This window comes from Cryptomeria japonica, chromosome 7 (genome assembly GCF_030272615.1).
Source record: "Cryptomeria japonica chromosome 7, Sugi_1.0, whole genome shotgun sequence".
In the NCBI taxonomy this organism is placed as follows: domain Eukaryota; kingdom Viridiplantae; phylum Streptophyta; class Pinopsida; order Cupressales; family Cupressaceae; genus Cryptomeria; species Cryptomeria japonica.
The window spans coordinates 238585005-238598988 of record NC_081411.1 but is presented as its reverse complement, the minus strand read 5'-3'; the positions used below and the strand labels follow the sequence as shown (position 1 = coordinate 238598988).

The 13984-nt window shown below is 37.9% G+C and overlaps 1 protein-coding gene across 1 annotated transcript in view; it reads left to right on the top strand.

Moving 5' to 3' along the window:
• LOC131028307 (probable 1-acyl-sn-glycerol-3-phosphate acyltransferase 4) overlaps positions 1-12605 on the top strand; it is a 92139-nt gene extending 79534 nt beyond the window's left edge. Inside the window, exon 4 of the mRNA XM_057958560.2 lies at positions 12098-12605. Coding sequence (XP_057814543.2) covers positions 12098-12519 — 422 coding nt within the window. The 3' untranslated portion in view covers positions 12520-12605. The remainder of the gene's footprint in view (positions 1-12097) is intronic.
• Positions 12606-13984: the final 1379 nt, after the last annotated feature.

The following is a 13984-nucleotide window of genomic DNA, read 5'->3' as shown; positions in this document are numbered from 1 at the left end:
GGACCAATGAGAAAATAGGAGTTGTTACATTGAAGTTTGTGCCTTTCACATGCATAGTTGTCTTCTTGGGATGAGTCAGGTTCAATGCACTTGGTTGCTTTGACTTGGAATCATTTGATTGGTGGATGTAGGCGAGTTTTCGCCACCTCAACTACTTGCACGCTCTGTAGACTTGAAACCTCATCACAAATAAGTATCTCTTGATACTCAACATCATCATGTGGCTTTTGATTGATTGTGATGGGCATATTCCCAAATCGCATCATCTCAGTAATCAAGTCCTCTAACTTTGATTAACTCTTCTTTTATTCCTTGATCACCTTTCAATGTTCATCTTCTTGCTTGGGAATTTTGAAACACCTCTTCACCTTGGAATCTTGAAATTCACTTCCTTGTACAATGTTCTTGGTTGGGATTCCCTCGTTGTATTGACCTTGGTTCTTGGATTTCTGAAAGAATATCAAGATAGTTGTAGCATCTACACCTTTTGTAGTGCAAACCTTGAATGATGAACACTTGAATCTCGATGTTGTCCATTGCACTTACAATGTTGAGATGTTCCTTCATTTGTAATCACTCATCATTCATACTTGCTTTCCTTCTTTGTAGTGTGGATATTGATGTGGAAGTCCTTTGTGATGTTGATTTGCCCTTTCTTGTGCATCCTTGTGAGGTCCTCTCTCCAAGTTGCATCTTTTGAAACCATGATGATCTTGATGTAGAGGAATATTGTCCTAATCCATTTCTCACATTCTTGAGATGTCCTTGGATGTGTGAAGATATCCCTCTTGCCTTGAAAGTCCTTTGCATTTGCTTCTTCATGATGTCAATCCTTAATGTGTTTTATCTTCTTGAGTAGTTGTAGAACCCTTCATCATCATGTAATCCTTCATATTGTAATGCTCCTCCTTCATATTGTTCCTCTTCACTCGCATATATGAGATGTCCTGCTTTGCACTGTTCAAGTCTTTTGCATTGCTTGGGGCTTGATCTCTCTTTCACATGTTGAAGTCTCTCTTCTCATGTTGTAATTGCAATGTTGAGTCTTCTTTATTTAATTTTTTTCATGATGTTGATCTCTTTCATGTTTAAATTGTGATGCATCATTGAAGTATCTTCTATCCTGATGTTGTGCAAGCCTTTCCTCCCCTTCATGTATATGGTTCTTGGATGCCTTAACATTAGTTGATATTGTCCTCTTTCACATTGATATTGTTAAGTCCTGCCTTGGATTGATGAATCCTTCATGTTGCAATTGCATTGCTAAAGTTGTGATGTCCTTCTATCATTCCACACATCATTCCTTGCAAGAACACCTGAATCTGAACTTATTTTCACTCTGGAAATCTGCTGGTAATCATGTGCATTGTAGTTCTGTCCTGTTTCTGCTTTCATCTGCTCTTGGACTTCCTTCCATTTGTCTCTGAACTCAATATTGATTCAGATTGCATTGTATCATTTGCTTCATTTCTGCTGTGACTACTGTTGCTGTTGCTTGTATTGGAAGCAACTTACTCCCCTTCATAGCTCGCTTCATATTGGAAAAGAACTTTGTTCTGTTGTTGGTGGTGTGGAATTTGAACCCTTGTTGTTGGACTGAGTTAGATTAAGTCTGCCCTGATGAATCTCGCTGCTTAACTCTTCTTTACTTGTGAATGAATCTGATGTGCATTACAAAGTTATTTTTTTGGCGTCTTCTTTATTTGTTACCTACAATGCACCCATCATACTAGCTTTAAGTTGGCCAAGGGCACGTTGTAGTGATTTCTCTTGCCTTTACACACGTTTCGTAAAGTTCTCATGTTTAGGTCTGCTTGTCCTTTACTCTTACACACGTTTTAACTCTTTTAATGCTTAGGTTGGCTCTATCAACCTCAAGCGCTTACCTTTGCACTCTCTTGCCCTAGGTCAGCCTTATGCATTATTACCTTCTCACACGATTTAACCTGCCATTAAGGAAGGTTGGCCTTGCACCTTATTACACCTTGCATTACATATATATACCTGGCAGGTTTCACAATCAATAATCATTGCAAATCAATTATTTCATATCTTTGCTTTGCACTTGTAAACCTGATTCGAATTTTCTGCCTGCACTGCATTTTTGGGGTTTTCACTAGGTCATGTATGATTTCAGAAATTAAGGCTCATCATGTATAAAATAGGGATTTTGAGCACTTCATTTGTAAAATAGGGATTTTGAGCACTTCTTTTGTAAAATAGGGATTTTGAGCACTTCATGCATAAAATAGGGATTTTGATGAAGTCATGTATAAAGAAGCAAGGTTGAAGTTTAACCTTGCTTGTGCATACAAACCAAGGTCGGAGTTTTGCACATGTCATGTATAAACTAAAGAGCAGAGTTTCACTATACGCATGTATAACAAGAGGCTACAAGGGTGGAATTTGCTAGTGCTCTTGCATTGATAGGCAGAAATTCAATTAATTCATGCATTGATAGGCGGACATTGCTAGTTTTCATGCATAGGAAAGTGGAGATTTCTAGTGTGCATGAACTAAACAAAGGTCGGGATTTCATAGTGTTCGTGCATTGACAAGGGCGGATACTAGCATACCTCATGCATTGATCAAAAAATGTTAAACTTTAAGCACTCTCCTTGATCCACTTTGAAAATTCACCCCTCTACTCAATGATTTGCAAAATTAACCACAGTTTTGCACACAAATGTTCAATTTTTCACATCATCAAACCCGCATTTGCAAGCTTGTTTTGCACATAGTCAAATCACTAGCTACCTCATGTAAGAATTTGCAGTTTGTATGATTCCATGTAAAAAATCAGAAATCACAAGGTGGCATGTAAGATTTGGATACTTTCCTTACTTTGTGAAAGAAAAGTGGAACTTTCACTTGTCCATGTATTAAAGTGGAACTTTTAAGGGTTCACGTATGAATGCATCATTTCACACACTTAGACACTCGCAGCTTAAGCAATCTTTGCAATGCAACATTGGGGATACAAAGGTCAAATGTATTATTTTGGACAAAATTGCAAGGGGACCTTGCAATCCCACCCTTGTAATAACAATCTAACCTCACCCCTTGAGACTTCACTTTCAATCCCGGACTCACCCTTGGACTTGGTAAGACAAAATCCTCTCATTGTAATACTAAAGATCACAAAAAAGCTGCCAGACTAAAACTAAACACAAACAAGACACTATCCTACCAGACAAAAAGAGGGGTCCCCATTTGCAATGGGGCGATGTGCAAAAACGTCACAACAGGTAGGTGGTGGTGTAACTCAAGAAACAATCTATCATTCGTGATGCTCTTGGGTAGTCCATGCAGTTTCACCACTTCTTTGAAGAACAGATCAGCTACTTGTGGCACCTTATAATTTAAAGAGATGACAAAAAAATGTGCATAGTTTGTTAGTCTATCTATAACATATATACAATCCTTACCTTGAACTTGAGAAACTTCCATGATGAAATCCATTGAGACACTTTCCCATTTCCGCCCCACAATGGGTAAGGGCTCTCAAAGGCCTATTGGAAATGCCTAGTTGATATGGGTGAAGACATCATCCTTGGGGCCCTTCTATGTGGAGATTTCCTTGATCTGTTTATATGTCTTGAAATATCCACAACGGCTCACCAAGGGAGTATCATGGATTACCTGCAAATCTTTTCCTTTATCCTTGATTTTAGCACCAAGTAGACTTTTCCCTTGTCGAGAATGAGTTCATTGCAAACGGTGTACTTGTCATTCGACAATTTCCCTTCCAAAACATTAGTTGCAAATGCGTTTTCGGCATATTCTGTTATGATTTCATTCTTCCGATTCATGGAGATGTGAGACATGGAACATAGGTTTCTTTCTAGACAGCACATCGACATTCTTCTTCCTTTTGATGTACTCAATATCAAGATCATACACTCGGAGTTTTCTCAGCCACTTTTGCTATTGATCATTTAGATACTTGAAAATATATCTCAAAATGTCGTGATCAATTTTGACCACAAATGTATGCCTATCAAGATGGTTCTCCATCTATGCTAAAAAAATAATTACCATCATGCACGTAATGGTCAAATTTAAGCCTTATTTCCTTCGGTGCATTTTGTTACAGTCACCAAACATTGAGTTGCCAATGCAGCTCGTCCATGATGGAAAATCCTTTCCATTCTCATAGCTGATATAGTCTTGGATGCTTTATTTGACATTCTTCCATTACCACTTTTTTTCCCTCCAAATGAATACTTTAGTTCCATCGTTCTTGAAGTTGTCTTATCTCTCCTAATGAGTGCAACCACCGGATATCTAGGACCATATACATGTCTCCCATGTTGACAAGAACTGTCCTTCATATTGTATCGTCTTGTATTGAGATTCAACTAGGTCTTTCTATGTCATTGGGTGGTGAAATCATTAGCCTCCATAACAACAATCCCTTCAAAGTCATCCCATCTTGAGAACCTCATTTTGCCACTAGTCCCTCAACAATAAAGTTATTAGTGTCAACGAGTACACTCACCCTTTGACCTCATAGGACCCCATGGATGCAAAAGGGGTTGTACCTTAGGCTACTAAAAAGTATGGCACGAGTGCCTCTTGAGATTTACCTGTTCTTGTTTTGGTTGATCTTCTTCTCAAATCTCTTGTTCAGTTTCTTCTTCCTTCTATGGTTCAAGTTCTTTAGATCTTGATTCATCGTTAGACCTCACCTTAATCTAATGCATTTGTCATTTCCTATGACATTTATGTCCAAGTAACCATGGTTCCTTGTAGTTAAAACAATTTTTCTTCCTTCTTGGTTCATTCCTCGATTCAATGTGTGGTCCTAATCGAAAAATCTTTGTCTATTGTATGTTTTTTTGAGAAAGGGCCGATTTGGAATGAAGGTTTTGGTCTGTAACTTATTCTTTGGCGTGAAACTCTTTAGCGCCAACGCTTGCTTGATGGCCTCTTGTTAGTGTAGATGGCTCAAAAAATTTGACCGGCCCCTTGAGAGATTCAGTTGACCCTTCAATGAAGAGCATATTCAATCTTCTCTCTGTTATGTTTGGCACCATCATTGATAGCTTTTGAAACTCTGTGACATAGTTCTCCATCGAACCACATTGTTTGAGCTGTGTCAAATCTTTGAAATATACTTAGGATCCTTTTAATCAAACCTCTCAATCAAATGTTGCTAGAATTCATCATGCGAGGTGTTGCATTTGTGACCTTAAGTGATCAGACAGTAGCACCACCACTCTATTAATATTATATTTTCCTAAGTTAATTATGAATGCTCAATCATGTAATATATTGTAATTTTAGTCTCTTAGAAACTTTCTATTTTGTAAATCCTTGTAATTTTTTTATTGAGTGTTGTTGCTCATTGTTAATACAACCACTATTTTTTACCAATTACGTTTCCGTAATATGGTATCAGAGCAGTCATTTTAAAATTTCTTCCTGGGGGATTTGTTCCAGAAAATTTTTAAGATTTCTGGAAAAACGATTTTATCAGAACAGTCTAATTTTGTCTTCTCCATGTGTGCGACCTACAATCTTTAAAACTTTTTTTTGTGCCGCATTTTTGTTCTCGACCTGTGCCTGGTTGGCTCCACTACCTCCCGTCTCTTAGCGCATCTGCATCACACGATCTTCCGCATCTCTCTTTGCGCGATTTTTGTGTGCCTCCTTGAATTTTTTCGTGTCCTTTTTTTTCTCACGATTTATTTTGCGCGACGTGATTTATCGTGCCTTGGTTATTTTCCACCAAAACCCGTGTTTGGAGCAACACGATCTTCATTTTCACGAGTTGCATTTCACGATTTTCACCAAAATCGTGCCGGCTTGAGACGATTTTTGTGGATTTTGGTATTTTTTTCCTATCGTTTCGGTGATGGGATTTCTTCATTGTTTCTTGCCCGACGGCTAGGGTTCTCTGCATTCCGGGTCTTCTTCCAGCAATGGCTAGGGTTTTTCAATCCTTTTGATCTTTCCTTCACAAAACTCGAGAATTTTTTTCAGCATTCATGGCCGCCTAGGGTTCCTGCAATTTTTGACTAGGGTTTTGACCTTTTATTTCAAGTCAAAATTTTATTCTGATTTCATATTCTTGGTGGGTTTTTTGAGACCTTAACAAGGCCATCATCAAATTTTTCTGGGTGCATCGTTTTCCATGCCTCGATTTTTGAGCTGTTGGATCTGCATTTTGATTTCAGATTCCTTGTGGGTTTTTCGAAAGCTATTCTAGGTTGTCAGATTTTTTTGGGTCAGCCACATTTTTTCTCGAAATCCGTGCGAACCGTACTGTCTTTTTCGAAGTCTGTACTTGATTATGCCTCTATTTCAGATTCACGCTTGTTTAGATTTTTCTGTTTTCCATGCATTGGGAAACGTGCAAGATGGTGTCATTGACCAACTTGATGTTGGAAGGTAGTCAAAGATTCAATGGCAAAAATTATAACACCTGGAAGTAGCGCATGCTGACTATTTTCGAATATCGTTGTCTAGATGATCTGGTTTTGGGAAAAGAATCTCGTCCTTTCGCAGCTGGATCTGATTAGGACAAATTTGATGACCACAATCAGGAAGCTGTCATTCTTCTTAAAGCTCTCTGTCACAGATGACCAGTTGCCTCAGATTCCTTTTGGCAAATCAGCCTCAAAAATTTGGAAGCATCTGAAGGAGTTGCATGAGACATCTGACAAAAGACGAGCGTTCTTCTTGAAGAACCAGTTGTTCTCCATCATGATGGATGAACGTATGTCCTTACAGGAGCATCTCATGAAGATTAAGGACATTCGAGATCAGCTCGAAGCTATTGGTCGGAAAATGGAGGAAGAGGATATGGTAGTAATAACCCTGAAGAGTCTACCAAAATCCTACGAGCACTTCATAGAGACTCAAAATTACGACTATGAACGTTGATTTGAATTTTCTTGAGTTGTGCACTAAACTTCTGCAACAGGATCGCTGGAAACAATAGTTTGGTAGCAATGCCACTTCGTCCTCCTTCGAGCAAGCATTTGTAGCCAAATCCTTTCACAAGGATAAAGGCAAATCTTAGTTATCTCAAATCCTCTTAGCAGAAGAGCTTCAGCCAGTCACAGGAAGGTTCGAAGAAGAAGGTTCAATGCAATTATTGTCACAAATATGGTCATTATTAAGGATTGTCGCAATCGCATAGCTTGCGAATAGCGGAAGTAGGGAGGGTCTCAGCCTAAAGCCAATGCTGCTGAGCACATAGAGCAAAAAGAGTCTGCCTTTTATGCCTTCATGGCTAAAAGATCTGTAGACCATGTGAAATCTTTTGCTTGGTATATCGATTCTGGTGCTTCTCAGCATTTCACTCACAGGCATGATTGGTTTACAAAATTCTCTCCCTATACTGATTCAGTCATATTTGGAGGAGGTGAAGAGTATACTGTTGTTAGCAAGGGCAACGTTCAGATACAGTTTGGTGGGAGGAATCTCATATTCCTTAATGTATACTACGTTCCTGGCATGAAACTGAACCTTATCTCTATGAGTCAAATTATGCAGCATTCTCCTCAGCTTGACATCATCTTCAGTGCCCATGAATGTTCAATTGTTGGTCGTGCGACACGCACTAATGTTGCTATTGGTATTGAGGATCATGGTCTTTACATACTTGTGGATACAAGTGATTCTCTTGAACATGCCTTGGCAGCAAAATCCTCCTCTATCACCCGTCTATGGCATCGGCGATATGGTCACCTGAACATTCATTACCTTGCTCAGCTTGTTCGGGAAGATTTAGTACATGGCTTACCTGAAGTTCAAACTCAGAATTATTGAGTTTGTGAAGCTTGTCAGGTTGGGAAGCAACATAGGACACTGTTCAAGGATGGTGACTCATGGCGAGCATCTAAGGTACTATAGTTGGTTCACACTGATGTATGTGGTCCAATGAATACTCCTTCTGTTACTGGGTGTAGGTATTTCTTACTTTTTGTTGATGATTTCAGTCGTAAGATGTGGGTGTATTTTCTTGAACAGAAATCAGACGTGTTTCCTGTATTTCAGAGATTTAAGGCCTTGGTAGAAAAATAGTTTGGTTGTTCTATTATTACTCTTAGGTCTGATAATTGGGGGGGGGGGAGTTTTGTTCTACTACTTTCTCCACTTTTTGTGATACACATGGCATAAAACATCAGTTAACCACAACATACATCCCTTAGCAAAACGACGTTGTAGAATGTCGTAATTGCACCATTACAGAAATGGCTAGCTCTATGTTGGAACACATAAATGCTCCTAGGAAGTATTGGGCAGAAGCAGTGTTTACTATAGTCTATCTCCTTAATAGGTCCCCCACTCATGTTGTTAAGGGGAAGACTCCTGAGGAAGCATGGACTGGTCGCAAACCCAAGATCAACCATCTGAAAGTTTTTGGCTCACTTGCATATGTTTGGATTCTAGATGCCAAGCGCTCTAAGTTGGATTCCAAGAGTCAGAAGTTTTTGTTTACAGGATACAGTGACAACCATAAGGCCTATCGACTGATTGATGTAGACACTGATCGTCTCATCTTTAGTCGTGATGTTGTCTTTGATGAAGATCGAGGACCATTTCAGCTTTCCTCAATTGAGCAGAAGTCTGAGGATCAGCCTTTGAAGGCTTCTGATTTGGGTGTTCGTCTTCCATTTGGTTCACTTGATGGGAGGGATGATGCAAATTCTGTATTTGATGATGCACTACCTGAATTTCCTCCGGATGATGCTAATCTTCCACCTGTTCCAGATCCTCTTCCACCTCCAGTTCCAGTCATTCCTCCTGCATCTGATGTTGCACCTCTACTCTCCGGCCTAAGTGGTGGGCTAAGACCATCAGTGATCTTCGTCTTGATGAGCTCATTGAGGGTAGATCTTCCAGAAATAAGGGCAAGTAGCAAAATACAGTTAACTTTGCTCCCATGGCCAACATTTATAGTATTTATGAGCCTTAGACCTATACAGAAGCAAAAGAGATTCCAGAGTGGGAATAGGCAATGGACTCAGAATACAAGAGCCTTTGGGTTCTCTCTAATCTTCCTTTAGGGAAGAAGCCTGTTAGTTGCAAATGGGTATACAAGGTCAAGTATCATGCAGATGGTACTTTGGATATGTATAAGGCCAGATTAGTTGCTCGAGGATTCACACAGAGGGAGGGCATTGATTATGAGGAGACCTTTGCTTTGACGGCCAAGATGAGTACCATTCGTCGTCTTCTCGCTATTGCAGCTCAGTTTGGATGGAAAGTCCATCAGATGGATGTTAAGAGTGCCTTCCTCAATGGGGAGTTGTAGGAAGAAGTCTACATGACGCAACCTCCTGGTTTCAAGGTTACTGGCAAAGAACATCAAGTAAGTAGACTCCAGAAAGCACTCTATGGACTTAAACATGCTCCTTGAGCGGGGTACATTAAGATTGATCAGTAGTTGGTTGCTCATGGTTTTTAGCATTGTCCTTTTGATAGTAATTTGTGTATCAAACACTCTGGTGATGATATTCTCTTTCTGGTGGTCTATGTGGATGACTTGATCATTACTGGCAGTGCAACACATTTGATTGCAGAAATCAAACATGACCCGTGCAAGGATTTTGACATGATAGATTTGGGGCTTCTGCATTATTGTTTAGGTGTTGAGGTTTGGCAAACTGATAGTAACATTTTTATTTCTCAGTCTAAGTATGCCTGGAACTTGCTTGACAGGTTTCGAATGCAGGACTGCAAACTTGCTTCCATGCTTGTGGAGAAAGGACCGAAGTTGTCAGCCAAGTTTGATTCTTCTTCTATAGATGAACCACAATTCGGGCAACTAGTGGGCAGTCTCATCTATCTTATTGCTACTAGAATTGATCTCAGTTTTGCAATGAGCTACATTTCCCGCTTCATGACAGCCCCCAAGGCTAATCATTGGGTAGCAGTGAAGCGTGTGCTGCGTTATGTGAAAGGCACCTTTGATTATGGACTTCTTTACACTCAGAGTCATGATCCTAGACTTGGTTCACAGATTCAAATTGGGCAAGTTCGGTTGATGATAGGAAATCAACTTCTGGATATGTGTTCAGTTTGGGATCTGGTGCAGTCACATGGACTAGTAAAAAGCAGCAGGCAGTGGCTCTCTCCTCGACAGAAGCAGAGTATCGAGGAGCAGTTAAGGCAGCATGTGAGGCAGTTTGGCTTCACCGGATGCTTGCGGATATGCAAATATCTCAAGCAAGTCCGACTCCCTTATTCTGTGATAAGCAGGGAGTGCTCAAACTTACCAAGAATCTTGTCTTCCATGAAAGAGCCAAGCACGTGGAAACTCATTGTCATTTCATCAAAAAGCTTGTTGAAGACGGTTCCGATCAGTTGCTATATGTTCCAACATTGGAGCAGACAATAGATATTCTCACCAAGTCACTCAGTCCAGATAAGTTTGTCAAATTTAGGGGGCAGCTTGGTGTCATTGATAGATTGAGCATTAAGGGAGGGTATTAATATTATATTTTCCTAAGTTAATTATTAATGCTCAATCATGTAATATATTGTAATTTTAGTCTCTTAGAAACTTTCTATTTTGTAAATCCTTGTAATTTATATATTGAGCGTTGTTGCTCATTGTTAATACAACAACTATTTTTTACCAATTACATTTCTGTAATACACTCATGTGTAGTACCATCCAAGTGCAAGGTGACAAACTTGATTGCTTCCTTCTTCAGTGATTGGATTGACATACATATATGTGTCTAGCTTTTGTACCCATGCATGAGCTGAGCATTCATTAGATCCATTATAAGTAGAGAGTGTCATATTCCCCAAATCTTGTTACACGTTGCTCTGAAATACTTGTGGCCTAGGCTCTGGTTTGTAACCATTGTGAAACTTTGTTCATGTTCATACGATTGGTGAGTTACATTTCACTTCAGATCTCCTCAGGAAGAATTTTGTATTTTGCATGTTAAACTGTAACATCATCAAACAGTGAGTTTTGGCTTTAGGTTCTAGATCCTCCACCTCATTGTTTAGAAAGGTAGGTTGGATTGGTCTTGCAGCTGAAACAAGGACAATCCTTTATGTGTGGCTTTGATTGGCATTTAGATTATTATCTACAGAAGCACTTGCTTCACTTGTTGGTTGTCTAGGCATATTTATATTACTGTCCTTGTGAAGCAACTATGCTGTCATATCAGTCATTAAATCAAATATTCTTTCGGCTCAATCCTCTGAGTTATTGCTTGCATTCATTCTCCTCTCTTTTTGCCATATGGTTATGCTCAACAGTGGGTTCTATAGGAGACAATTGAGTCTCTAAGATCTCTATAGATTGGATTCCTTTCTTGATCTCACTCAAGTTTTCCAATGGTTATTTAATACAAATCATATATCCTTTATGGATCTGCAATGTAAATTGTAGGAAACCCTGGTCTAACTGATTTTGAAATCTTGTTGCATATATGGCACAACAAAATTTTACTTTGTTTGACTTGTTGGGCTTCGTTTTGTTAAAAAATGTCAAAAGGATTTTGTGGGTTTGAATAGGCCATTTGCGTAAGGTTTCACAGTGGTAGATGGGCTTTCAAAAGGATTTTTCATTTCACTTCTTACAGCACTCTGACACCTATAGAACAACCTGTAACACCTCTTTTGCTTACTTCTATCTAGTTCATCATCTCTAGATGATCCGATATTCCTGCTCGTAAAACAAAAAGAAAAAAGAAATTATGGTGCGATGCCATGGTAGTTTACCTCCAATGATAAATATTGACGCTCTTCTCTTTTTAGCCCATTGCTACAAATCATTAAACAAAATAAAATTCACAATTACTTTAACCGTCTTTGGTTTGAATGTTAAAAGGAGACAGTCAGGTAACTTTGTCGAATTCTGTAGATTTTTATGGTGAACGATATTACAACCTACATCATTTGGAAACATAAAATTTTATTTTGCAAGGCTGTTCTTTCCTTTATCTAGTTCAATGTACTTGTTTTCTCTGATGTTTAGTGTATGATTTGACCATTGCTTACAAAAATCGATGCTTTCTTTTCATATCTATATCTATCTATCTATACATTTGCTTATTGTAAGGTAGTTCTTTCCTTTGTCTAGTCTAATGTAATTCAATTTCTTTGATGTTTGCAGTGTATGATTTGACTATTACTTACAAACCGCGATGCCCTCTTTTCATGGATAATGCCTTTGGGATTGATCCAGCTGAAGTCCATATTCATGTTCGTCGAATACCTTTGAGTGAAATTCCCACCTCAGAGAATGAAGCATCTGCCTGGCTTAATGAAACTTTTCATTTTAAAGATCAGCTGCTTTCAAGTTTCCACAAAGAAGGCTCTTTCCCCAACTCTGGCACTGAAGAAGAACTCCCCACATACAGGTGCTTACTGAATGTGGCTGTAATGGTCGGGTTAACTGTTCTTTTTTCAATTTTAACTTTTTCTTCCATTAAGTGGATAGGAGTGTATGTTGCTTTGAGCTGTGTTTATCTTGCCGCTGCAACATACTTTAATAGCAGGCCAACTCCCATATTTGGGTTTCACAAGCAGGTTTAACTGTGGCAAAGACAAAACATCGTCAATTGAGCGATGCCAAGACTACATTTTTAAAAAATGAAAAATTAAATTAAATTTTCACTGGATCTCACATTCCTTCCTCGCTCTAACCTGTGTTTCATAGGTAAAATTCCTGCCTGTGATAATTTTGCTTTAGGTATTCACGTTAACAACCTGACAAACATTTTATTTGGTTGAACAAAGCAATTGATTGAAGTAGTCACAGAAGACATAATTTCTAATCCGATGCAATATTTTTTTGGCACTGGCAAAATTTATCGAACTATTAGTATTTGAAGCAAGCCAGAGAGTATTCACTTAGTAAACCTATTTTATATCACGTTTGATTACGTTTTGTTAAATATATCCTTTATTTTAATTTATAGAGGTCTTTAACTCTAATGCCTACTGTTTATTGTAGTCTGATGTTTAGCTGCTGAGCAGCAAGGTTCTTTGTAACTCTTTTGTAATTTCTTTATCCAATAAAAAAAAATTCCTCTCAATGTTGTGGTTAGTTTAGAGTAGATAAAAGTGGAGATGATGAGAGGGAGAGAAATATGTTAGACAAATAAATAAAAATAATTATCTAATAATTATTGGGCTAGGATAAATTAATTAAAATAGAAATATGTATTATAATAAAAAAAAAGGGATAGGTGTATGTAGTCTTATAATCGATGGACAAATGATATAGGTGATGATTGAAATATTTTGTCATTTTTTGAAAGATTAGTTATCTTAGTTTGATGGTTGCTTCAAACTCTAAATTGATAAAGAGAATGATGTAGATGGATCTCGAGCTCCACGAGTTTGATTTCAATTATCATGAACTTCATGCAGTGCATAAAATTGATCTATGTTGTGTGGAAATGGACTAATAAAATGTAATAATGAAAAGCGTCTTTCCATTGTCTTATAGATATTGGCATATGTTAAGGTGGTGTCTATGGACATTAATTCAGTAACTGAATGAGTTCTCCTAGGTCAAACCCTTTAGCGAATTAAATTAATGACAACAAGAAATGTATTTTAAAGACAATATTTGCAACCATGTAGATGTCTTATGTGACAATTCTACATTTTTAGTTCTTTTAATAGTCTATAGAATTTAATTGTTTTGTAATTATTACCCTTATGAGCATGATGATAATTGGTCCATATAAAATTAAGTACACATTGCATTTAATTACATATAATGACATAACAACATTGTGTATGAAAAATGTATTATACTACTTCATAATGATTAATATAAAAGATTGGAGTTGTTTGAATTTGAATATGAATTTGGAGTATTAAAATTTAGATACCATTTTGTATACTTTTTAGGATTGATTTTTATCAATCTTGAATTATTTGAAAATGATCCATACAAATGAAATAAAGATTTTGAAATAGAAAAAAAAATCTATTAAAAATGGATTCAAATGAAAATAAGTAAATATAAATCAAAACCAAAATATGA